General features: G+C 61.7%; 1 protein-coding gene across 1 annotated transcript; it reads left to right on the top strand.

Annotated features, from left to right (window-relative positions):
* The first annotated feature begins 447 nt into the window (after nucleotides 1-447).
* On the top strand, nucleotides 448-22947 carry CYP26B1 (cytochrome P450 family 26 subfamily B member 1). Its single transcript, XM_077301351.1, has 6 exons — nucleotides 448-1240; nucleotides 5643-5867; nucleotides 15392-15667; nucleotides 15776-15931; nucleotides 16682-16963; nucleotides 18318-22947. Exons 1-6 carry the CDS (start codon nucleotides 1037-1039, stop codon nucleotides 18708-18710), a joined length of 1536 nt encoding a protein of 511 aa, XP_077157466.1. The 5' UTR covers nucleotides 448-1036; the 3' UTR covers nucleotides 18711-22947.
* Nucleotides 22948-23480: the final 533 nt, after the last annotated feature.

Here is a 23480-nt window from a genome sequence, read left to right as displayed (position 1 = left end):
CTTCTTCTCCGAGCCGGGACAGGCGCGGGGCTCGAATTTTGGCGGGTTTTTTTTGGGGGGGGGAGGGGTCTCCTCTTCGATGGAGTCCTCCGAAGCCTGAAGGGCCCGGCGGCAACACAGAGGCAGAGCCGTGCGCCCGCGGGCGCGCCCAGGTAAGGCTGCTGTGCCGTCGCGTCGCTGCTGGGCGGCCGCTGGGCCGGCGGGGGATCCTCGCGGGCTGCCTCGGCCCTCGGCCAGGCCTGGCACGCTCCACCGCTCGGCCCGGCCCGGCCTCCGCCTCCGCCTCCGCGGGAGGAGGAGGGCCGGCGAGGGAGGGAGGGAGGGAGGGAGGGAGGCGGGCGGGAGGAGGGAGGCAGGGAGGGAGGGAGGGGCGGCCCCGGCCCCCTCTCCTTGGCCGCCTGGCTCGCTCCTCGCTCGTTCGCTCCCGCCCGCCCGCCCGCCCGCCCGACGGCCGCCCGCGGGCCGCGCCGCCTCTATATAAACACCCGCCTGGACTTTCTTTGCCCGCAAAGTGGCGCGGCGCGGAGCGGCTCCTCCTCCCGACGGCCCAGCCGAGCCTCCCCCGCCCGCCCCCCCGGCTCACGTTGCCCGCCGCCGCCGCAGGCTCGCCTCTCCGGGGGCCAAAGTTCGCCGTCGGGGCGCTCGTCGCTCCCTGCCCCAGTGAACCAAGCAGCCCGCTCGACCCCCACCCCGCCCGGCCCGTCCTGCCGCCGCCGCTGCCGCTCGGTGCTGGGACTTTGCGGGCGCAGAAAGAGCGAGCCTGACGGCCGGGGCGCGCAGACAGACAGCCCGAGCCGCGGACCTCGCCGGGGTCCCTCCGCTCCGGGGGGCGGGCCGGGCCGGGGTCTGCTTGGGAGGAAGCCGCTTCTCCGGATCTGAGCCTTCTCTCCCCGTCCCGCTTCTCTCCTCCCGGGCGCGCCGGTGGCTCTGCTCGCGACCCCCGACGGCAGGCAGGCAGCCAGGCCGGCCGCCCGGCACGCAGCGCCCGTCCAGCCCGCGCGACTGAGCGAGAGTGCCGGCGCCGCCGCCGCGCAAGATGCTCTTCGAGTCGTTCGACGTGGTCTCGGCGCTGGCCACCTTCGTCGCCTGCCTGGTCTCGGTGACGCTGCTCCTGGCCGTCTCGCAGCAGCTGTGGCAGCTCCGCTGGGCCGCCACGCGCGACAAAGCCTGCAAGCTGCCCATCCCCAAGGGCTCCATGGGCTTCCCGCTCGTCGGAGAGACCTTCCACTGGCTGCTCCAGGTAAGGGACAGGCGGCTGCACAGCTGTCGGGGGCGTCCGGTTTCCCGCGGGGGAGATGGCGGCGAGCGGCCGGGTCGGCTCCTTTGCTCCCGAGGAAGTTCCGCTGGCGGCCGCCCCCTCGCAGGCGCTCCGAAGTCCCGGCCAAGCGCTCCAAAGGCGGGGAAAAGTTCGCAGCGCCTCCCCGCCCCCCCCCCCCCGCGCCCGTCTCCAGGGCTTCTTGGCTGCCCCCCCCCCGGGAGCCCCCCCGGCAGGAATTTCGGCACGAGGCCGCCGGCTGCCTCCCGCGCCCCCCCCCGCGGGTCTCTGCCGCCTCGGCATCCCGGGGACGCTGGCAGGACGGGCAGGGGTGGGCGCCGTCCAGGGAGGGGAGCAGGCGTGCCGGGCGCGGCATCCCCTCGCCACGGAGCGGGTCTCCAGTCGGAGCCGGAGCCGGAGCCTGAGCCTGAGCGGCGGCCGAGTCGCCACCGGAGAGGGGCCGCCCCGGGACGCGGATCTTCCGCCCGGCCGCCGGCTCCCGTATGGGGCGCTTGGGGGGGGGGTCGCGTGCCGCTCAGGGCTCCCCCCCCCCGCGCACGTGCTCGCCCTCCAGCTGCTCCGCAAGAGAAGCCCTCCAGCCCCCTGCTCGGCGCCCGCCCCCGCCCGCGGTGTAGCCGTCTCAGCCGGGAGCTCCGGCCGGCCGCAGTCAATGGAGCCTTTGATGGGCGCCCGCCGCGCGCCCCTCGCCAAGCCCGGCCCGGGGGTGGCTGCGGGGGGGGGGAGACCAGTTCGGAGGCGGGCAAGCCCCCCCCCCCAGCCCTCAGTTGACATTTCGGAGGAGAAACAAAGTAGAGTCCTCTCAAGGGGAGGGGGAGGGGAGGGGGGTCTGTTTTCTGCTCTCGCACTTTTTGCAAAACCAGGAGCCGCCTGGGGAGGCCAAAAGAAGGTTACCTGCCCCTCGGCAGAGGGGGGGGGGGCTCCCTGCCCGCAGCCAAAGAGTTAATAGCCCTCCCTCAATAGAGCTCCATTTATAAAAAGAAATCTATCAGATTTAAACGGGGGGGGGGGGCTGCGAGGGTCCTCCCTTTTCCACAGGGCTCCATCCAAACAGAGTCCAGAGCTAAAAATACAAAAACGTGTATAAATTGGAGTCTGCTTGAACACTCTGTTGCCACATAAAGGTGGCCTTTGTACAGCCGTGGAAATGTTGTACAAATAACCCTTTATTAATGCCACAAAAAGTACTTTAATTATATTTACGTAGATCAAGAAGCAGGGGTCACCCGGACATCTGAACTTCACAACCGTGCTTTTGTTTTTTTAAAAAAACAACCTGCCCCCCCTGCAGCCCCCCCCAGGAGATTTGCAGGGGTTGAGGGGAAAGGTGGGTGTCTGGCCTCCTGCCCAAAGTTGGGGCTGAAAGGGGCCAGGTTTCGGAGAAAACCATGCTGGGGAATCCCTGCCTGCCCAGGGCTCCGACCGGCGCGTGGGAAGCCCTGAGACCGGCCACCCTCTCCCCAGAGAGCCCTGAACCGGCTGTTCCCCTGCCCTCCCCCCCCGTGTTTTGGAGGGGCTGGTGCAGGGAGCAGCTCCTCCTTTTGGGCCAGCTGTGGGGTGGGGGTGGGGGTGGGGGGCTGGAGAAAAGCAAGAAAAACCGAGGCGGCCTTCACAGGACGACATGGCAGCTTTCTCCGGGACGGACTGAGGGTCGCCAGCCCAGAGGGCCAATGGGGCCACCTCAGTGGGTTCCAACAGCCGGTCCTAGATGGCGTAATGTTGGGGGGGGGGGGGGGCTGGAGCAGCCCCTGGGGCACTTGGGGCCCTATTGTCAGTGCTAACTAGCCCCGGCTGCCGGGTCTCCCCGCCCAGTCCTCCAGTCCAGGTGGCCCTCCCAAGAGCACCCATGGGTGGCTTGCCCTTCTCTCTGCAGCCGGTTGGCATCCCAGGCGTGGGGCAGGCCACTTGCGTCCCTCCCAGCATTGCCTTCTGGGGGCTTTCTGAAGGGGGCTTTCTGAAGGGCCGGTCTGGGTATGGGCCGCAGAGGCCAGCCGATCCGCTCTTAGAAGCCAAGCAGGGCCATCCCTGGCTGGAGAGGAGACCACGGAGGAGGGTCAGGGGCACGGGGCTCATGCCGTGAGGGCCATCCACCTCTCAACGCTCCTTGCCCACAAACCCCCCAAGGATGGGGGCTGGGGGTGTGCCTCCGTTTGAAGCAGGTTCCAGGGCAGAGCCCCCACGACGGATGGCCGCAGCGAGCCTCCGATCTTGGAAGCTCCGCTGGGCCGGCGCTTGGTTAGCGCTTGGAGGGAGGCCCCCAAGGAAGGTCCAGGGTCTCCCCAGCAGGTCAGGCAGGGGTAAGCCTCCTCTGCTCGCCATCTCTTGACCTCGCCTGGCTGCACTTCCCACCCAAAGCACGGCTCTCTCTTTCGAATAACCACCCTGGCCCTCAGGTTGACCTGGCCTCAGCCAGGCCCGGCTCCTCTGGGCCTTGGCCGCAGCCCAGTGGGAGACTCCTGGACAAGCCCGGGGGCTGCCAGGGACAGCTGCTTGAGGACTGAAATTGCCTGCTGTGCCTCCTGGCCAGCCCAGGCACTGCCAGGGCAGGGAGCCTTCCCCCACCGCGGTCCTTCAGAGACGCCAGCAAACCTCCCTGCCCCAAATCCGCCCCACGAACCCTTGAGAGAGAGGTTCTAGGCCCCCCTCCTGGGAGAGGAGGTGGCTTTTATATAAATGGCAATTTTAATCACGACAGTCCTAGAATCGGGACATGTTTCCCTGGATAGTGCTTATTGCATCTGCATTTTGATCCATGTGATCCACCTTGAGCCTTTGGGAAAACCTGGAAGCCAGACCAGTCTGGAGCCGGGCTCCCGTAGGCTGAGCAGGCCCTCCTCCTTCTCTTCCGCTGCCTCGTCCCCTTCCTAGCCCCGATGGACAGGGAAGGAGGAGGAGGCCGGGACATGCCCTGCATCCATTCATATTTGGGGAGGGGGATATCAGCAGAAGGTGATGCCTCCTGCCCTGTAGAGGTTTAGGGGGGGGGGGAGTGTCCCGCTCAGGTCCTGTCGCCCTCTGGGGGCTCTAGTTCAGGGCAGGAGGTGGGGGCTGTGCTCCTCAGATGGCTGCAAGGGATGGGTGGGTGCAATACCTCTGGAGACAGCCTCCCTTCCTGCCTGCAATGGGGCCAGCCCCAGGTGTCTCGAGCAAGAGGAGAGCTGGAGGGGGGGGGCTTGTCCACAGTGTGTAGAGGAAGCCCATGATCCTCCCTCCCTCCCTCCCTCCCTCCCTCTACAGCCTTGGCTCAGGACCTGATCTGGCAGTGCTCCTGCCCCCACGGGTGCAAAGAGTGGGGAGGTCAGGCAGGGACAATTTGGGAGGAGGGGTGGGCTAGGGGGAGCTTCCTGGCAGGGGAAGGGGGGGCTGAGTGTATCAGGATCCTGGCAACCTCTGCTCGGAGCTGTTGGTTGGACTAGCAGGAAAAGAAGAGTTAGCCCCCAACAGTTGTGTGTGTGTGTGTGTGTGTGTGTGTAGGGGAGGCACTTTGTCCAAAAGGCACAAGGCCACTCCTTGATACTTTTCCAGCATCCCTCTTTCAGTGGGGGCGTGGGGGTGGGGTGGGCTCAACTCTCTAGCCGAATCCCTCTTTGCAATGCCAAGGGGCCCTTCCCCCACAAACTGTTTCACAGCTAGGTGTGTGTGTGTGGAAACAGAGGGCCATATCAAACTGGCTTAAGGGGGGGGGTCTCTCCAAGACTTCTGTACTTCCAGAAGGAGAGGCACCCAGCCAGTGAAGCCCCCCCCCCCCAGGTGCCTGGCTGCCAGCAGAGTGTCCATGAGCACGGACAGGGGCCACTGCCTTCTGGGGGTCCAGCCAGGGGCTTCCCCTGCAGGGCCCACCCGGGTGGTCTCCCGTCCTCCGATGGGTCCTGCTAAGCTTCTAAGGGGCGGAAAGATAGGGAGGCCATCCTGCCTTCCCTCCTCAATGTCTTTATTTATTTATTAGATTTTTATGCTGCCCTTCCATACGGCTCTGGGCAGTTTACAGAGGACATCAAGGGTTGACATGAGAATAACCATAATCACCATAACGTAGCAGATCAACCTGAACAATATTTTAGCAGAAACAGGAACATTGACAAAGTCCTGGGGTCGGTCAGGGTGTTCAGTCCCGGGAGGGGGGGGACCAGTGGATGTTTTTGGGTCAGCCTCAAGCGAATGTAGCAGAGGGAGTGGTGGGCAAGGGGCGTTGGGATCCCTGCTTCTGCCAGGACCTGAGGCCCAGTCCCAGATGCTTTGCCTGGCCTCCCTCGCAGGGCTGCTGTGAGAAAATGGACGAGGGCAGAAGGAAGCTCTGAAATCTGCTTTCAGCCAGGGGGCAAGAAGGCCCTCTGTCCATGCTCTGACCCGTCTGCCTCCCTCCCCACAGGGCCCCCACTTCCAGTCCTCACGGCGGGAGCGCTACGGCCCGGTCTTCAAGACCCACCTGCTGGGCCGGCCGCTCGTGCGCGTGACGGGCGCCGAAAATGTGCGCAAGATCCTGATGGGTGAGCACAGCCTGGTGAGCACCGAGTGGCCACGCAGCACGCGCATGCTGCTGGGCCCCAACACCGTCGCCAACTCCATCGGGGATGTGCACCGCCACAAGAGGAAGGTGAGCCCGGCTGGCGGGGAGGGGAGGGAAGGGAAGGGAAGGCGGAGGGTTTGCGCGGCAGGAGGGCAGAGCTCCGTCGGCTGCCGGAAAATCTTGCCACCTTGTGGGCCCGATCCATTTGCTGCTCCCAGACTCTCGGCAGGGCACAGGAGTTGCTGCCACCTTGGTGCTGTGTGGCCATTCAGGGGCTGTCGGCCGGAGCCTCTTTGGAGCCCCTTCCGGTCAGGGGACTTAGGAGCCCCACGGGGGAGCCTGGAGGCACGCTGACTGCTCACCACCGGCCCTGCCCCAAAGAGAGGGTGGGGGCTTCGGGCAGGCCTTCTGCTCAGGATGGCGCCGTTCTCTTTCCCAGGGCTGTCTCCTTGGTGGAAGCCAAGCAGGTGGGCCCTGGCTGGAAGGTGGAGGGGGACCCCCAGGTAGGCCAGGGTTCTTCTGCAGCGGCCGACCACGGCCTTCCCCCTCCAGGCTGCCGGGCATGACTGTGAAGCCCTGGTGGGGTCTGCAACAAGGGGTGACTCTGTGGTCCTTTGCGTGGTGCCTGAGGGGAGTGACCCACTTCCGGGCAGAGGGAAGAGTTCTGCTTTAGGAATGTCCCAGGGTCACGCAGCCGGGGGCTTTGGGGACCCCGGCAGCTTTCCCCACCTTTCTCTGCCAGCAAAAGGCTCCTGGGCAGCATAGAGGGAATGCTTGAGTTGCATGATTTCCCACTGTAATCAGCTCGGGCAGGCATAACATGTGCCTCTGAGCATGTCTGGACTTCACTTGAAGGACTGTCCTATAGAAGGTGGAGCAGAGTGGTGTTCTGTTGCCCTAGAGGGTCGGACCAGAACCAGTGGGTTGAAATTAATTCAAAAGTTCCTGACAGTCAGAGCGGTTCCTCAGTGAAACAAGCTTCCTCGGGAGGTGGTGGGTTCCCCTTCCTTGGAAGTTTTTAAGCAGAGGTTGGAGAGCCATCTGACAGAGAGGCTGATTCTGTGAAAGGCAGATTGCGATGGGTGGGCATGAAGGGATGTGCCCGTGTTCGTCTCCTGTGGCCCTTCCTTGCATTTCCAGCAAATTGCTAATTGCTGCTGCGGGGTGGTAGGTGAATTCCCCCCTGGCCAGGCTGGATTCTGGAGGGTTTCTATTTTTGGAGGGGGGGGGGAATCACTGGGGCATGAATTTGGGGTTACTTTGGGTGGGCAGATACTTGTGGGTTCCTGCATAGTGCAGGGGGTTGGACTAGATGACCCTAGAGGCCCCTTCTAACTAGGATTCTATGATTCAGAGTCCTAGCCCATCTCCAGGCAAGGACCCCTTTTGAGAGGGCTCAGGATCTTGAGAAATGCAGTTGACTCCCGTGCAGACTTGATGGACGGGGGGATTCCTGCCTTTCCTTGAACCCTCCGAGCCTCATCAGCTGCCTTTGGGGCATGTCCCCTCCTCTACGTGACCCACTGGCAGGCAGAAAGGCCCTTCTCACCTCTGCCGGCCTGCCCTGCCCGCAGTCTCTGTGGCCTGGCTGCAGCACACAGGCTAGCAGCCCTGTGGTGGCCGCCTGGGCCTTCCCTGGCCTGTGGCTGGCTGGGGCTCTCTCTCGGGAGGGCTTCTCTGCTGGGCTTTCCCAGGGCCTGCGGGGCGGCCTCGTCTCCTGTGGTTGCCTCGTTCTGTTCTGGGGCTCGGCCCCCACTTCCGCTCTGAGTGCGGGAAACTGCTTTATCCCCCTCCCTGGCTGCCGGGCATGACTGTGAGGCCCGTGTGGTGTTTGCAGTTCCACGAGGCCTGGCAGTCCGGAGGCACGCCCTGGCTGGGCCCCGTGAGCTCTGCTCCAGGAACCCAAATGGCTGGCACATGGTTTTGCCAAGGCCACCGGACCATCAGACTGGGGGTCCCGTCTCCAGTGCTCGTGGGCACCTGAACCTTTGGAGGGGGGAGAGTGGTCAGAGCTGCGCCCCCCCCCTCGGAAATGGCGGGTGGTTCCTCCCACTTTGCGGCTTTTTGGGGGAGGGGGAAAGTGTCCCTCCTCTCGGGCCTGACCCCTCTTGGCCTTGCAGGCCTTAACAGACTGCCTGGGGCCGAGGCACAGCGGCACGGCTTCTGCTTGGCATCTGGAAGGGACCAGGTTCCCCCCCCCCCGCAAAACAACCAGGTGGGAGGTGATAAGCAAGACCCTCTGCCTCCCCCCCCCAGATCCACTGCCCAGCTGAGTAGGCCCGACTGGCTGCGGGGGAGCCAAGGAGGTGGCCGAGTCCTGCATCCACGGGGGTGGCTGAAGCCCCCTGGCCTGCGTCACTTGGGAAGGTTGTGTGTCTTAGCTGAGCTTTGGCATGGAGGGTTAGTGTGCGGGCGCCCTCCCAAGCTGCTCCGGTGCTGCTAGGGCATGCTCCTGTGTGTCCCTTGGTGTGCTTGCTGCCCTCTGAGGATTTCTTAGCAGGGCTCTCTCTTGGGAAGGCGCACAAGGGGTGCCTACTGCTGGGTCCCTGGGTGTTCGAGCCGCAGGGTGACGGAGGCTAGGATCTTGCCACAGCTGCCGATTCCCCGCCCACTCCCTGCAGCCTCGGAGTCCCCCCCCCGGACGGGGAAACAGAGCAGAGGTTGCCGGGAGTTCAGGCCTTGTGGGAGGGTCAAGCCAGAGTCCCCCTGGCTCGGGCTATGCAGGGCTGGGGGGGGGGAAATGGATTTGCAAGGACTGAATCTCACCCCCCTCAGTGGGGACTTGCCTGGTGCCAGCCTGGGTGGATTCCCCCTCCGTGGTCGTGGGTCACGCTGCCGTCTGCCCTTCTTCCAAGCAGAAACGAGGCCTTGAGGTTCCTGGGGAACACGGCCGGCCGTTGCGCATACCTGAAGCGCTGTGTCCATCCTGCTGCTGAGAGACCCCCAGGGCAAGAATTCTCTGCCTCAGGAAAACCATAAAGCTCGAAATATCCTGTTTTCATTCCAAGCAGTGACTGAGTTGGACGTTTGTAAAAGGCGAAAGATTTATGCGACCTGAAGAGAAACCAGAGTATGAGTTGGACGTTTGTAGTCGGGACCATTCAGCCCCTGTTCCCCCCACCTGCCCGCCCGCCCACCTCCACCTCCGTGCAGCCCGTGCCAGAGGTCAGCCTGGGCCTGGCCAGTGGCCTCTGTCTTGAAAGAGCTGCACAGCTCATTGGCTGCCCCGAGGGTCTGCCTCCCGCCTCTTCCTTCGAAGCATCGCAGAGCACCTTAGCTGGCATTTCTGTAGTGCTTTGCATGCCTTAGCATGCTGGAGTAATCCTTAGAACAGCCCTGCGAGGTAGGCCACGACCTACATTGCAGCCTGGAGAATTGACCCAGCCAAAGATTCCCCTCATGAGGTCGTGCTTGAGTCAGGACTCGAACGAGGGGCATCCAGAGTCACAAGTTATCCCGTGAGCCACTCGGCCGCCACCGCCCAGCAGCTCTGTCAATCCAACACGGCCTGCGCCACAAGCCTGACTCCCGGTGGAATCAGACACTTTCTCCTAAGTGGGCCATGCTTCGGAGAACGTTCGCTTGGGATGGATCACGGCAGGATCCAAACACCCGGGACAACCCCCCCCACCACCACCACCCAGTTTAGCTGCCACGGAAGGATGACGATCCAATCCGGTACGAGTCCGATTTGGCTCCCTGCATCCTGCTCGGATGGGCCCGTGCTCGGCGTCACCCTCCCTTGCGGGGGCTGGAAAGGGCCGTCCAGTCCAGCCGACTTGGGTCGAGGCAGGAGCCGTTCGGAGGGGGTCTGCGGGGGCCCGCCTTGGAGGACGCTGCCCGGGGCCACCCCTGCTTAGCAGCCCAGATGTGACGTCATCAGGCTAGTCTGCGCCACCCAGGCCAGGCTGCTCCTTGAGCAACCCTGAAACGTCCAGAAGCCTCCCGGGCGTTGCAGCGATGAGTCTTTGCTTAGCTGGTCGCCGTGGCCCACCTGCACGAGTCCAGCCCCCCCTCCCCCACAGGGGCCTTGGCGTGCTGCCCGAGGCCAGGCACAGCACCCTCCGTCTAGGCAAGGGCCGCTTGGGCTCCCCGCAGGCCTCCCGCCCAGAGGCCTCGTATTTCGGACCGGGAGCCGCCCTCAGCGCTGCTTGTCTCCTCCCCCTTGGGAGTCCGTGGGTCCCCGGGGGCTCCGCTGCCCCAGCCCCCCACACCTCCAGGGTCCCCGCTGGGCCCCAGACGGAGCCACGGAGCGCTTGGTGCCCCTCTCTTCCCTGACACTGCAGAGGGAGTTGTGTACCACTGGCGGGTGGGGGCACAAGTTGTTGGCCCCCCTCTGGGCCCTGAGGCAGCAGCCCACCCAGAATAGCCCCCCCCCCCCCGAGAAGCAGGGCTGCTCTGCCCTTCCTGCAGAGGGGTCTGGGGAGCGATTCAGACAGTGCCCGCCAGAGGGCGCAGGGGGCTTGGGAGACGCGGGGAGAGACGCCACCGGCTGAGGCTGGCCGGAGGATTGGGAGCAGGGCCAGGGCTGGGCAGGACACTCCCGGGGACCCGCCTGCTTGGGAAACTCCTGGAGATGTGGGGTGGTGCACGGGAGGGCGAGCTTTGGGAATTGAAGGGGCCTGGCCACACTGTGAGGCCGTGCGGGCTCCCTCCCAGAGCGGCCACCCCCCCCCCCCAGCACCAATCTCTGCAGTCCGGAGGTGCGCTGTAATCTCCAGGACCTACCGGGAGGTTGGCAAGCCTGCTCTCGGGCCTCTTCCCAGGGTCTTCCTGGGAGTCCCCACGGCAGGTGGGAGGGAAAGGGCCAGATATGGGCACGGCAGCCCCCCGTCCCCTCTGCGACTCAGGGGGCCCCTCTTTCCCCTAGTGGGCCCTGGGCATGCCTCTTGTTGAGGCTTGGGTGGGCCAGGGGCAGAGGTCAGGGCATGGCAGGTGGCCGTGGAGAGGGGCCTCTGCCTTTGTGCACAGGGCGTGCCCCTCGGCCCCCAGGATCGCAAGAGGAGGGAGCCCTGACCAGTGGCGTCCCCAGAGCTTGAACTGGGTTGCTGGTGCTTTTTCCACAGAAATTGTGCTGGCTTGCCTGTGAACGGGGAGGGCTGGCAAGATGGTCTCTGGGGGCCTCTGTGGTGGACCCCCAGGCAGGTGTGGGAACAGGGGCCAGCTGCCTCCCTGCAGACACCCGAGGGCCCGCACGGGGGTCCCTCTAGCCCAGCCAGTCCCCCTGGAGGGCCAAGAACGGGCCTGAGCGGCCAAGGCCTTCTCCCAGGATGCCTCCTGGCCCTGGGATTTGGGGGTGGCACCTCTTTCTCTCCCCTTCCCCTTGGTCAGAATCCTGATTGGCGTCTCCTCAGGGGAGGGGCATCCTCTGTGTACGTTGAGGGCAGGGGGCACATGGCAAGCCAACCTGTCAAGATGCTGAGAGGCCGTCTGGACTCAGGGGGAGCCTCTCCCCTCTGCCTGGCGGTGGTGCTCTCTGAGGATCCCGGGGGGCGGGGGGGGGGGCCGTGGGGCATGCTCAGCCTTTCCGAGCAAAACTGACTCTGGGTGGCGCTACGGAAGCCCACGGGGTCATTTCATTGGCAAGGGCCAGCAGCTGCCCAGGGCGTGAGGGTTGCCTGGGACCTTGGAGGCTTGGATTGGGTCTGTGCTGGGGCCTCGGCTGGACTCTTCCACCTGGGCGCGGGGGTGAAAACACGGGGACCTTCCAGATTTCACATCTCCATCTCTGGTGGTGGGGAATGACCAGGAAGGGGGCCCGAGGGGGTCGCAGCGGGATAATTGGTTGGACATGTTGGCTCAGGAGGCCCCAGTGGTGACCAAGCCAAGCTCGGTTTTGCGTGTTGACAGGGGAGAGACGGAGGAGAACTGTATGGGCCACCTCTGCAGGGCCCTCGGACAGATGAGTGGAAGAGAGCACAGGTCAGCTCTCATGTCGTCTCTCCACAAGGACCCTGCAGAGTGGGGGAAGGGGCAGCTGGGAAGAGGGGTGGGAGCCCCTTCCCTAGGAGGGCAGACGGAGGCGTCTGGGACAGCTGGGGGGGGGCGAGGTTCATAAAATTATGCATAGGGTGGAGAAAGCGGATCTTGCAAAATGTTTAATCTCAAGGGCACCTCAACAAGTCGATAGGCAACAGATTGACAGAAAGGACACCTGATGGCCGGACCTGAAAACAAAGGTCTTGTTCAGCAGAGAAGAGCAGCCGGAATGACTGGCTGGGTGGGGGGGGGGGGGGGGGGGGTTAGGACTGCGCAGGACGCTTAGGGCTGCCAGGAAGGGGGGACCGGAGGGAGGTCTCTCAAAGAAAGCGTGGCCTGCAGAGGGTGAGCAGGGGGGCCTGTTCTCCCTCCCACACATAACAGAGCTGGAACAAGGAAGTGCTTCGCACGGCCCACCGTTAACGTGTGGGACTCCCTGCCGCAGGATGGCCATGTGGGGCCTTGAGGGGGGCTGCCAGTGGCTCCTAGTCAAGAACCAGGGGCCCTTGGGGCCAGTTGCTGGGGCGGAGGACATGCGTTTCCTGGAAGCCACTGGCTGGCCACTGAACGCTGGACATGAGGCGCCCTTGGTCAGATCCAGCAGGGCTCTACTCATATTCTGCTGCTGTTGTGTTACCTTACGGAGTGGCAGAGAATTCTGCCGGCAGGCCCTGCCCCCCACTGGCTCCTGGCTATGCCCAGCAGCCTGCCCAATGTCTGAGCAGTGCCCCCCTCCAGAGCCCCTCTTGCTCTCCGCGGGGGTGGCCTTGTGCTCCGCTAGAGAGGCCGCTGGAAAACTCCTGCGCGTTGGCTGCCCTTTGTGGATGCTGGCTGGGTCAGCCTGGGAGCATCCCTGAATCCACCCTCAGAAGGCTGCGTGTTGATGGAGGTCCCAGCATCCTGCCTCTCTTTCCTCCCGCCCTGCAGGGGCAGCGCATGTCCCTTGAGCAGGAGCCCCGCCACGCTGGAGTCCGGGTGCCAACCGTCACGGGGGGGGGGGCGGCTGCTGTTGGCACCGGAGCTGGCTGCTGAGTCTGCCGGGGAACAGCCCCTCCTGGCTGCCGCAGGGCTTTGGCCCGTGCTGCCCCCCCGACCCCCGGCTGCTTCCCAGGTGGCTCTGAGAGGGAGGGGTGGGTGTGGAAGGAGGCCGGGCCCCTCGCTTGCCCCAGGCGGGGAAAGGCAGCCAAGCCCCCCCCCCCCGCCTGGCACTCTCCCTCCCTCCCTCCCTCGTCTGCTGGAACGGAGCAGAGCCCTAAAATAGAAGGCAGGAAAGGGCCTGGCCTTGGGGCGTGTGAGTGCCATTCTCTGGCGAAGGGACTGGCCCCTCTTGCTCACTCCTTCTCTCCCACTGCCCTGGCATGGCTCTGGGTGGGCCTCAGGTGCCCTCCAGGTCCCGGGCGGGGTTTGGCAGGGGGCGCTCGCTCGCTGCTCTGTGCGGTTCCCAACCTCCAGGTGGGGGGTGGAGTTCTCCTGGAGGTGCAGCTCCTCTTCCGGCGACAGAGATCCATTCCCCTGGCAAAACAAAGGGCCACTGGGGAGGGGGACTCTGTGGCCTCGCCCCCTCCCCTCGCCCCCCTTTCTCCCTGTGATCCACCCCCATGCCTCCCGCACCCCCAACAGGCCGAATTGCGGGCCCCAAAGGCAAGGCCTTCAGACTGGGGCCCGGATGTGACTCAACCAGGTCAGGGCAAAGTTTGCTTTCCACGTCGGGGTCTGGCCTTTCCCCACCTTACTGGGAATTCTCAGGACGGGATTTATCTTCTGGGATGGGAGGACAGAGCCGCAGTGGTGTTGTGCTTGAGAGTGGCAGTCTGAATCTGGAGAGCCGAGTTCAATTCACCACTCCGCTGGGTGAACTTGGGCTGGTCCCAGTTCTCTCCGAGCTCACAGGGTCTCTGTGGTGGGAGAGGAAGGGGAGAGGACTGCCGGTCGCTTTGAAATGCCTTTGGGTAGTAAAAGGTGGGGTACGACAGCCCAGCCCTCCTTTTCTCCTTCCCTTAACCTGCCCCATGAGAAGGAGTCCGTTTGATATATGAAGTAGAAAGAGGGGCGGGCCGGAGCCTCTGCTTGGCATGTAGAAGGTCCCCGGTTCAATCCCCAGCAGCATCTCCAGTTGAAATGACCTGGCAGGAGGGGAGGGGAGGGGAGGGGAGGGGAGGGGAAAGACCTCCTTTGCCTGAGACCCTGCAGAGCAGCTGCCAGTCAGAGCAGACAATCCCGGCCTGGATGGACCTTGAGGGCCAGACTGGCAGTGACCCCCTAAGGCGCACCCTGAAGTCATTGCTGTGAGCCCTTCAGGCTCCCCTGGGGGGTGGGGGTTTATTATTCTGCACCTGGGAAGCGCTGGTTTTCCCACGCTGGCCCTATGGGGGTGTGGGGGGCGCGCGTCAGCAGCTTGAGGGGGGGTCCTTTGGGGGAGATCCCGGCCTCCCTGCCCCCTCCGCTGTTTCCATGACCAGAGCCGGTTGCCGGCGGACTTGCCTGACCTTTACCTTGGCGAGCGCCTGCTGCTGCAAGAGCCGCCAGCCCCACGCATGGGAGTGCCATGGGAGTGCCCGTGTCCGCTCATAAACAGCAAGCACACCATCGCCTTTGGCTCAAGCCTGCCAGGGGGCACGAAGGGACGTCTTTGCCAGGGGAGACACAGAGCAGCCCTCGCCAGCCCTTCTTGCCCCTTGGAGGAGGCGTGGCTGAGCTCCCCCCCCCCCCCGCCGTGATGCTTCCAGGTTCCCGGGGGGGCCTGGGCAGAGGGAGACAGTCCCCTCCGTCATGGACCCCAACTCACACCCACCTGCCCACCAGGTGCTTCTGCCACTGCCCTAGACCCCCCGACCCCCCCCAACCACTGGCTCTCTTCCCTGCCCACTTTTCTCTGACTCCACTGGACTCTTTTGGGTAGAGAACATCCAGGGACACAATCCAGCTCTTCTCCTTCTCCTTGGCACAAGGACTTGTGATAAGCAGGCAGGCAGCCGGCGGGTGGACGGGTGGGGAGCCGCAGCAGAGCTGGGCCTTGACAGCTTCCCCCCATACCAGGATATTTATACTGGCTGGTGGGGTGAGCCCTCTTCCTATGCTCTGAACCAGCTGGAGGGCCTGAGCATGGCAGCACATGACCCTGGACGGCCCCTTGGTCATGGCTTGTGCTTCCGGTGGAGCATTTGCAGTGAGAGGGAACCTCCCATGGGCCTCCCTCAATGCTGGAGTGGAGATGCAGTGGGGAGAGGGTGCTCTGTTTGCGTCTGGCCACAGAGGCTCCACTGAGCTCCAGTGGCAGAATCACCAAGCCCTGTGGCAGCTCCGTGGTAGAACATCCGCCTGGCTTCATCCCTCGTTAAAGGACCGGGGAGGGGGGGATGGAAAAGACCCTTTCTTGCCTGAGACCCTTGAGGGACGGGGGGGGGGCTGATTTGGGATACGGTGGCGTCATGCCAAGGGCACCACAGCCCACTTGATGTTGCTACCAGGCACCCTGCGCACCCTCCCTGGACCTGCAGCGCTGCTTCCCAGAAGCCCCCTAAGCCCTTGCTGGCCCCGGCCGAGAGTGTGCCCCCCAGCCTCTTCTGTCCACGTCTCCACTGGCAGCTGCTGTGCTTCCGGCCGCTCTTGACGGCCGGCCTCCCTCTTTCCAGGTGCTCTCCAAAATATTCAGCCACGAAGCCCTGCAGAGCTACCTCCCCAAGATCCAGCTGGTGATCCAGGACACGCTGCGGGCCTGGAGCAGCAACCCCGAGCCCATCAACGTCTACCACGAGGCCCAGAAGCTCACCTTCCGCATGGCCGTCCGCGTCCTGCTGGGCTTCCGGGTCCACGAGGAAGAGCTGAGCCACCTGTTTGACGTCTTCCAGCAGTTTGTGGAGAACGTCTTCTCCCTGCCCCTGGACCTGCCCTTCAGCGGCTACCGGAAGGTGAGAGGGGCTTGGTCCGGGGGCCCTGGCCTGGGGGGCTCTGGTGAGCCAGAGGAAGGCCTGTCGGGGGTCTCTGCCAGGGACTGAGCCTGCGGTTGTCTCCGGCAGGGGATTCGTGCCCGGGAAGCCTTGCAGAAGGGTCTGGAGCGAGCCATCCGGGAAAAGCTGCAGAACACGCAGGGGAAGGACTACTCAGACGCTCTGGACCTCCTGATCGAAAGTGGCAAAGAGCATGGGAAGGAGCTGACCATGCAAGAGCTGAAGGTCCGTGGCCAGGGGGCCGCAGCACGGGCAGTGGCCGGGGGGCTCTGGGGGGGGGGAGGGCGAGGGGAAGTCATTCGTGCCAACAGTGCCAGAACAGCCACTGGCTAAGCTCTGTGGCGGGTCTTTGTGTTCCCTGCATCGCACACGGCTTCCCATGCCGTTGTGGGCAGTAGAAGCGGCAGCTCCCCCCCCCCCCCCGGCCCTCCCGGGTCTGCCTTCTCTCCCTGCCCTCTGCCCCCCCCCCCAGCTTTTCTGAAGCCCCACGTTGCACCCTCAGCCAGGAGTTGCCAAGGTGTTTGAGCTGCAGCATTCTTGGACTTTTGACACTGCAAGGCGGCCCCTAAAATGGTTGCCGCAGGAAGGCGGGGCCAGCCACAACCCGGCTGCCCCCACTTCGGTCACGCCGGGAATATCCGTGGGCTGGGCTGGCCGTCGCCACCAAAGCAACCTCTTGAAAAACCCACAGAGCCAAGGAGAAGCCCCTCCTTCTTCCTAAGAACACGTGGCCGGCACCACGAAAGGGTCTTGGCCGGGGGCACCCTGCTGGGAAGGGAACCCCTGTTCTGCCCGGCTCCCCCTTGCCCTGCAATGCACGCCCCAGAGAAGGCGGCGGTTGCTGCCCAGCTGTCACAGAGCCACAGCAGCCCATGTGCTCCGGTTTGGGGGCGAGGAGGGGGTCTGGCCGCCGCCGTGGCCTCATGAGCAGAGCTGGGTTTAGTGACCGGGCCGGGGGCCCCTTTGGCCTTGCAGGATGGCACCTTGGAGCTGATATTCGCTGCCTACGCCACCACGGCCAGCGCCAGCACGTCCCTCATCATGCAGCTGCTGAAGCACCCCCCAGTCCTGGAGAAGCTGCGGGAGGAGCTGAGGAGCAACGGGCGTCTCCACAACGGCTGCCTCTGCGAGGGCTCCCTGCAGCTGGACACCCTCGACAGCCTCCACTACCTGGACTGCATCATCAAGGAGGTGCTGCGGCTCTTCACCCCCATCTCGGGGGGCTACAGGACGGTCCTGCAGACCTTCGAGCTGGACGTGAGTGCAGCAAGGAGGCAGGTCCCCCCGGGAATTGCAGGCCTCCTAGCACGGTGGTGGGGGGGGGGTGAAGAGGGCGGTGTGGGAGGCTGCAAGGGGAGGGGGAGACCACCTTCACCTGTCCCTTGGCCCACACACGTGGACCCACGGAGCTGCCCCCTGCTGGATCAGAGTCTTGTTCTGCTGAGGTTTCCTCCTCCTGGCAGAGGCTCTCCAGGTTGTCCCCGGCAGGGGTCCCTCACGGCCCTTTCCCCTGCAGATGAGCCCAGTCAACTGGCTGTCGTGGGTCGGGGACAACCTGGAGAGCCATTTTGGTGTAGTGGTTAGGAGTGCAGACTTCTAATCTGGCACGCCAGGACGGGGCTGCTTGGACAGGGCCTGTGAGCACGGATCTGGCGCCAGGCCCCCGCGGAGTGGCTGCAGGACTCTTGAGGCAGTCTGGTTTTATCTGTGCAGATTTGGCTTCTATCTGGGCTCCTTTCATTCCACTCCAGCCGAAGCTGCAGCTGACCTTTGCCCCTGAGGGGGAATCTTCCTGGGCCGAGGACTGTGGAAGCTGCCTTGGAGGCCCCAGCTTATCTCCATGGTTTTGGCCACCTCCCGAGCCGCGAGGGCAGCCCCAGAGGGCCCCTGTGTGGTGTGCTCCCTCTGAATCGCCCAGACCTGTGGCTGCGGCCCAGCCCGGGAATCCGGCTCCCAACGCCCCCGCCTGCTATTTCAGCTCCAGTCTGCCCTGCAGCCTGAGCAGGGGCTGCGTTCCTCTCCGGCCAGGCCTCCAGGGCAGATTGAGGGGGTGGGAACAGCGCCCGCAAGTCACTCTGGGCACGTGCAAAGAGGACCAGCAGGAGTGAGCAAATTTTGTTTTGAGCCTCCCGGGAGGGTGGTAAATAAAATAAAATAAAATTCAAAGTTTTCTTCAGGGTAGAAGCTCTCATGCTCATGCGCATGGTCTGAAGATAGATTCAGGCAGGTGGCCTCGTTGGTCTGAAGCAGCAGAACGAGGCCTGAGTCCAGGGGACCCTCAGAGACCAGCAGAGTTCTGCTCAAGGTGTGAGCTTTTGTGCTTGAGATAAGTGGTGCAGAGGTGACCCAATCCCCCACTGCAGTTTCTTGGCACAAAAGCTGCCCTTCTGCTCTTCCAGGCCTGCAGCCATCGATTTCTATAGTTGCTGCTTCAGAGTCCTGGTCGAGAGAGACAGGACCCTGGGGGGGCAGCCATCCTGTTTCCCCCCCCACACACGCAGCGGCTGTAGGCTCCGTGCACCGCCATGGCTGCCCCCCTGCTCTGTCTCTCAGAGGCTTCCGGGATGTCTGACACCTTCTGCTCTCTGCCCCCCCCCACTCGTCCCTGCAGGGCTTCCAGATCCCCAAGGGTTGGAGCGTCATGTACAGCATACGGGACACCCACGACACGGCCCCCGTGTTCAAGGACGTGGACGCTTTTGACCCCGACCGCTTTGGGCAGGGCCGCACGGAAGACAAGGACGGCAGGTTCCATTACCTCCCGTTTGGCGGGGGCGTCCGGACCTGCCTTGGCAAGCACCTCGCCAAACTCTTCCTCAAAGCGCTAGCCATCGAGCTGGCCAGCACGAGCCGGTTTGAGCTGGCCACCCGGACTTTCTCTCGGGTCACGCTGGTGCCCGTGGTCCACCCCGTCGACGGACTGAAGGTGAAGTTCTTCGGACTGGATTCCAACCAGAACGAAATCTTGACGGAAACAGAAGCCATGTTGGGGGCCACAGTCTGAGGCCCAGCCCCCGGGGACCAGGAGGGAGGGGAACTAGGAAGGCCCCCTGCTGAGGCCGACGCCCCACCAGACCAGCTCTCGTGGTACGCCCCTGGCCGAAGCCTGCGTGGAGGAAGATGCCAAAACAAAATTATGGGGGGGTGGGTCTGTGTGTGTGTGCGTGGGAGCGGGGAGCACTGAGGGGATCCTCTTGATGGTTTTTATTTTATTTTTCTGAACATAAGGGAGGAAAGGGATTATCTTGACCATAAGACAGAACAGAGATGTTATATATATATAAATATATATATATATGGAGAGAGAGATATATTTATGGACCTGACCGGAAGGGGGCAGGCGCACTACAAGAGGGATTGCCCTGGTGGTGGAGACGGGGTGGGGGGGGGGAGGCTTTGGAGCTTGACCCGTCCTCCCATGTCTGACTCTGCCATCTTCCGGGCAGGGGGAGAGTTTCCTGTCAGGAACCGTGGATGAGCCTTGACCTCCAGAGTAACTAACAGTGTTAAAGAAGTCAGTGACAAGAGTATTGGGGGATATTTGGGAATCGGGGCCTCTTTGCAGGAAGGGGCCTGGAGAATCCTTCTGCTGGCCCCGCTCCCAGTCAGTCCAGTGGGGTGGCTGGTGGAGTCGAGGGGGCTTTCCGCTCTGCTGTGTGGCCCCCTCCTCGCAGTGGACAAAGCTGCTGTGTGGAATATTAATGCTGCGGTGGGAATGTTTAGCACTTGTGTCTCTGGAAAGCCCCCTTGGGAGATGTGGGCAGGAAACGGCTGAAGGGGACCCAGGAAGCCCAGAAGGATCCATGTTTGCGTCAGAGTCCTGGAGCTTTTCCCCGGGGTCTGTGCAGCTGCCGCTTGGGCCTTCTCCAAGGTGCTTCTGGCTGCTTCCTGGCTCATTCCGTCTGTGCTTGGGAAGTTCAGTCTCCCCAAGACTCAGGTCCTCAGGCAGATCCCACTTGCGGTCAACTCTCGTGCCAGCCGGGGTCATGCTTGGGGTCAAAAGTGTTTCCTGAAATCTCCAACTGCTGCTAGGCCGCCTGGCGTTCAGTCCCCCGCGGTCCCTGGCCATGGCAGCCGTCACTTTCCCGGAAACCTTCTCTCCGCACTGGGAGGCCAAGGCCTGGCTGCCCACCCAGAGGAGCCTGAAGCTTCCCCGCTACTCTCAAGGAGGCCTCCTCCTACTTGCACAAGAGCAGCGCGGGGTACAGGCACTGAGCATTTGCTGAGGGAATCCTCCTCGTCACTGGCGATGGGGGTCGAGTACCTGGACTTGTTTAGAAATATTGCAATCCCGTGGGGTGTCCAATCAGGAGCCTTTGAGCCAAGGTCATACAAGGTCAAGGGGGCATGGGGAAAACTCTTGCAGGTGACCAAAAGGAGGACAAATGGAGGTTACCCTCAAAGAGTCCCCAGCTTGCACGTCTGCATAAAGTTCCTTGCATGAATGCGCTCTTTAAAAAAACAAAACTTTTAATGCACATTTAAGATGCCGTCTTGGATGGAGTGGCATAACTTGAACTGAGGGCCAGCACAGTCACACGCTGTTCAGCATTGCAGTTTTTGCTTGGGCAGCAAGATAAATTTTTTAAAAGGATGGAGATATGAGCAGGGCGCGGGGGGCTCATTCCCCACCTCTAGGCATCCTCATTTTTTGATTGGGAGCTAGCCTGCACTGAGTGGAGGAGTCTGGGCTGTGCGGAAACATTTGGGGAGGGTTGAAGCCCCCTGCCATTGGCCTCCCTTTGTGGGCCTGCTGGGAACAGTCCAACCTGGAGTGACTGGTCGTAGTGCCAGTTTGGTCCTTCTTGTCCCTCACTTGCCCCAACCAGGTGAAGGGCAAGTGAAGCCAAGAAAGGAAAGGCAGCTGAGAATAACCACTGGGCAGAGAACAGCTTTGACAGGATACCCAGATCACCAAGGCGGATATTGTTTGGCAGCCTCTTTGCCGGGGTTAAATGCGCTACTCCTGAAGCAAATCGCAGTGCCCTAGAGAAGGCGAGAACCAAGCTTCAGTCCCGAGGCCCCTTGGAGACCAGCAAAGTTTTTCCCAAGCTCTAAGCTTTTGTGGGCACACCTGTGGCTCCAACGTGGTTGGTCTTCCAGGTGCCGCAGGACAGAAACGGTGTGGCATCTTCAGGCCAACACCACCCAGACAAGATGGCACGGGCCCATGAGACGCTTGGGGTAGCTCTGCTGCTTTAACGGAGACGTGCTGCTCAACAGATGTGCTCTGCTTGTGCAGGGGACCTTTCCTAAGCAATCCTGTACCTTTAAGAGTAGCCCCCCTGGTGTGCAGCCAAGGAGCCCTAAAGGGGTCCAGGAGCTTTTGGCAGAGACCAGCCAGATGCCCCCGTTTACGCTTTCGAGGGTCAGAACGCCCTTCGTCAGCGAGGGAAGGCATTTAGTCCCCACATTCTCGTTGGTCTGGGCCCGGAGATCCCCGAGCCTTTATATCCCGCTCAGAAGGCAAGAGGGGGGTCTTGTTGGACTTTAGGGTGCCCCATCATATCCCATTAAACTGCATCAAATGCAGTTGCCTAACAGTGTCCCTGGGGAAGTGCAGGCGGAAGTCCTCTGCTGAGAAGCACAGCTGAGTGTTGCTCTCCAGGGAGTGCTTGACCTCCCCCCCCCAGCTCCAAACTGTGGCCCCTGCAGCCCCCAGTCCAAAGCTCCTCCTAGCATCTCCCTTCTTGGAAATGGACCCCCCCCCCCGTGCACACTTTGCCCCCAGGGCACACCTCCCCAGGCGTAGGTCTTCAGACTCACCCACCAAGTGTTGCGGGCAAACAGTGCTTTATGCCGTCCCATCTGGATATCTCTCTGCTTTAGCTCGGCTTCTTCTCTTTAGGGATCCCCATTTGGATGCCCAAACGAGTAGTTTCTGCACGCCTTGGATAATGCACTTTCAATGTGCTTTTGCAGCTGGATTTTCATGTGCAGGAAGGAAAGTGCAGGACTTTAGTGCATTGAAAATGCATTATCTAACGTGTGCAGAGTGTGTGTGTGTGTGTGTTAAGGGGGACAACCCACAAACAATAACTTGGGTTGCTGGTGGCTGAGCGAATATTTTTAGAGATAGCAGGGAAATGGCTTGCCGAACTTCCAAGGGGGCAGATTCTCAGCCCACACGGAGCGTTCCCTGGACCATCAATATGCCGAGGCCAAGGAAAGCAAGCCCTTGAAAAGTTTAGGTATCCAGAGAGAGAGAGAGAGAGAGAGAGAGAGAGAGAGAGAGAGGTGGCATTTCATTTAAAGTTTGGTGTGGTTCTTTGAATGACCAGTCCGGGAGGGGGGAGATGTAAGAGACATCCATCCCATGAACTTCTATATGTGTGTGTGCGTGTGTGTGTGTGTGTGTACCCTTGTGTGTATTGTACCTAAGTGAAGATAGCTTATGATTGAATTATCCTTCTTAACTAATATAACTTGACTAAGACTATTAAGATGTTGCTGCCAGGGATTTGCAGGATTAAGCACTTTTGATTCCCTGAATTCGTTTGTGTGGTGTTCTTTGTATTTCTGTGTCCAGCCTAAGTTGATATATTATTTTATATACAAAGGTGGTCAGTGTGTAGGTGCGTGTGTGCGTGTTTGGTCTGAGTTTATAAACTATTATTATAATAATTATAAGTACTATTTTTGTTATAATTCAAAATAGATATTTAGTATTAAAAGTTTTGCTGTTAAATATTGTTATTTAGTAAAATATGAATTCCCCGTTCCTTCCTCCGATTGCTTCCTTTATTGTATTCAGTGTCTGGCAAGAAAAAAGAAGTTTTATCTCTAGGCGCACCAGCTGAGGGGGAGGGGTCACCTGTGCATGCTCCCTTGGTGTGGGGTGGGGGGGATGTTGAGCAACAGACCACTTTCCGTGATTGTGGCCCGTTGTTATTAATGCTGAAGTGGGGCGGGGGTGGGTTATATTTTGGTGCAGAGTGAAAATGTCCTTTGTGTCATTGTGGTTTTCAATGTGTATATAATCCTGGGGCCAGATGGTTAGCAAGGTGTCTCTCTCATGCTGGCTCTGTCGAGAGGGGTGGGGTGGGGTCTGCACAACAGAGTGTGCTGATGCGCAATTCCCGTTGGTGTCCGTGGGGCTCACGCGTGAAGATGTTTTGGTGGACTGCCTCCGTGATGTCTTGAGTGAATGAATGTTCTGTATTTCACGATGATCTTATAAAGAGAATAATCAATGTGGCTATTTTATAGACTTCCATAATAAAAAAAGAGTCAAATCTTCAGATGTTGTCCTTTGTTTTGGAGGGGCCCCGTCTTTGTATGATCTCTGTGGTTGGCATCATGGAATGTTCACAAACTTTCTGAATTTTTCCTAATCTGAAGAAATGTTTCCTAATCCTGTTTTATGACCCCAGAAATCTGGGTGGGTGGGTGGGTGGGAGCAGAAAGGGATTCAGCCCTCTGGGCTCCCTTGAACAGGTGTTTGGACCTCCCCACGTGCCTGGAACCCCTGCCCGCTGCTTCAGTCCAAGGAAATCCTTGCAGAACCCGGCCAAGGAAGGCTTCCTTCTTGACACCACGCCTGGTCTGGTCTGGACCGGGGGAGCAAACCACAGGCATGGGAGGGCCCTTGGTCAGCATGGGCAACGTCCAGCCACCACAGAAGGGAGACAGGAGCGACGTTTGGCTAGGGGGAAGCCTTGACCGTGGATCTCGGGACAGAGGAGGCCAAGAAGGAGTGGGGGTCTGAGAAGATTTGGGGTAATGGAGGTGGGGCAGCTGAGATCTAGGACGAAGGTCAAAGCGAAATACTTTT

Source organism: Paroedura picta, chromosome 10 (genome assembly GCF_049243985.1).
Source record: "Paroedura picta isolate Pp20150507F chromosome 10, Ppicta_v3.0, whole genome shotgun sequence".
Classification (NCBI taxonomy): Eukaryota; Metazoa; Chordata; class Lepidosauria; order Squamata; family Gekkonidae; genus Paroedura; species Paroedura picta.
Note: the sequence above shows the minus strand (reverse complement) of the source record. Positions and strands in the feature narration are given on the sequence as shown.

Bases quoted from the DNA above. Each gene is read 5' to 3' on its own strand.
- CYP26B1 (XM_077301351.1), top strand. From the start codon at position 1,037: ATGCTCTTCGAGTCGTTCGACGTGGTCTCGGCGCTGGCCACCTTCGTC. The intron at 15,668-15,775 runs GTGAGAGGGGCT...TGTCTCCGGCAG, and splicing joins CCTTCAGCGGCTACCGGAAG to GGGATTCGTGCCCGGGAAGC. The intron at 16,964-18,317 runs GTGAGTGCAGCA...TCGTCCCTGCAG, and splicing joins TGCAGACCTTCGAGCTGGAC to GGCTTCCAGATCCCCAAGGG.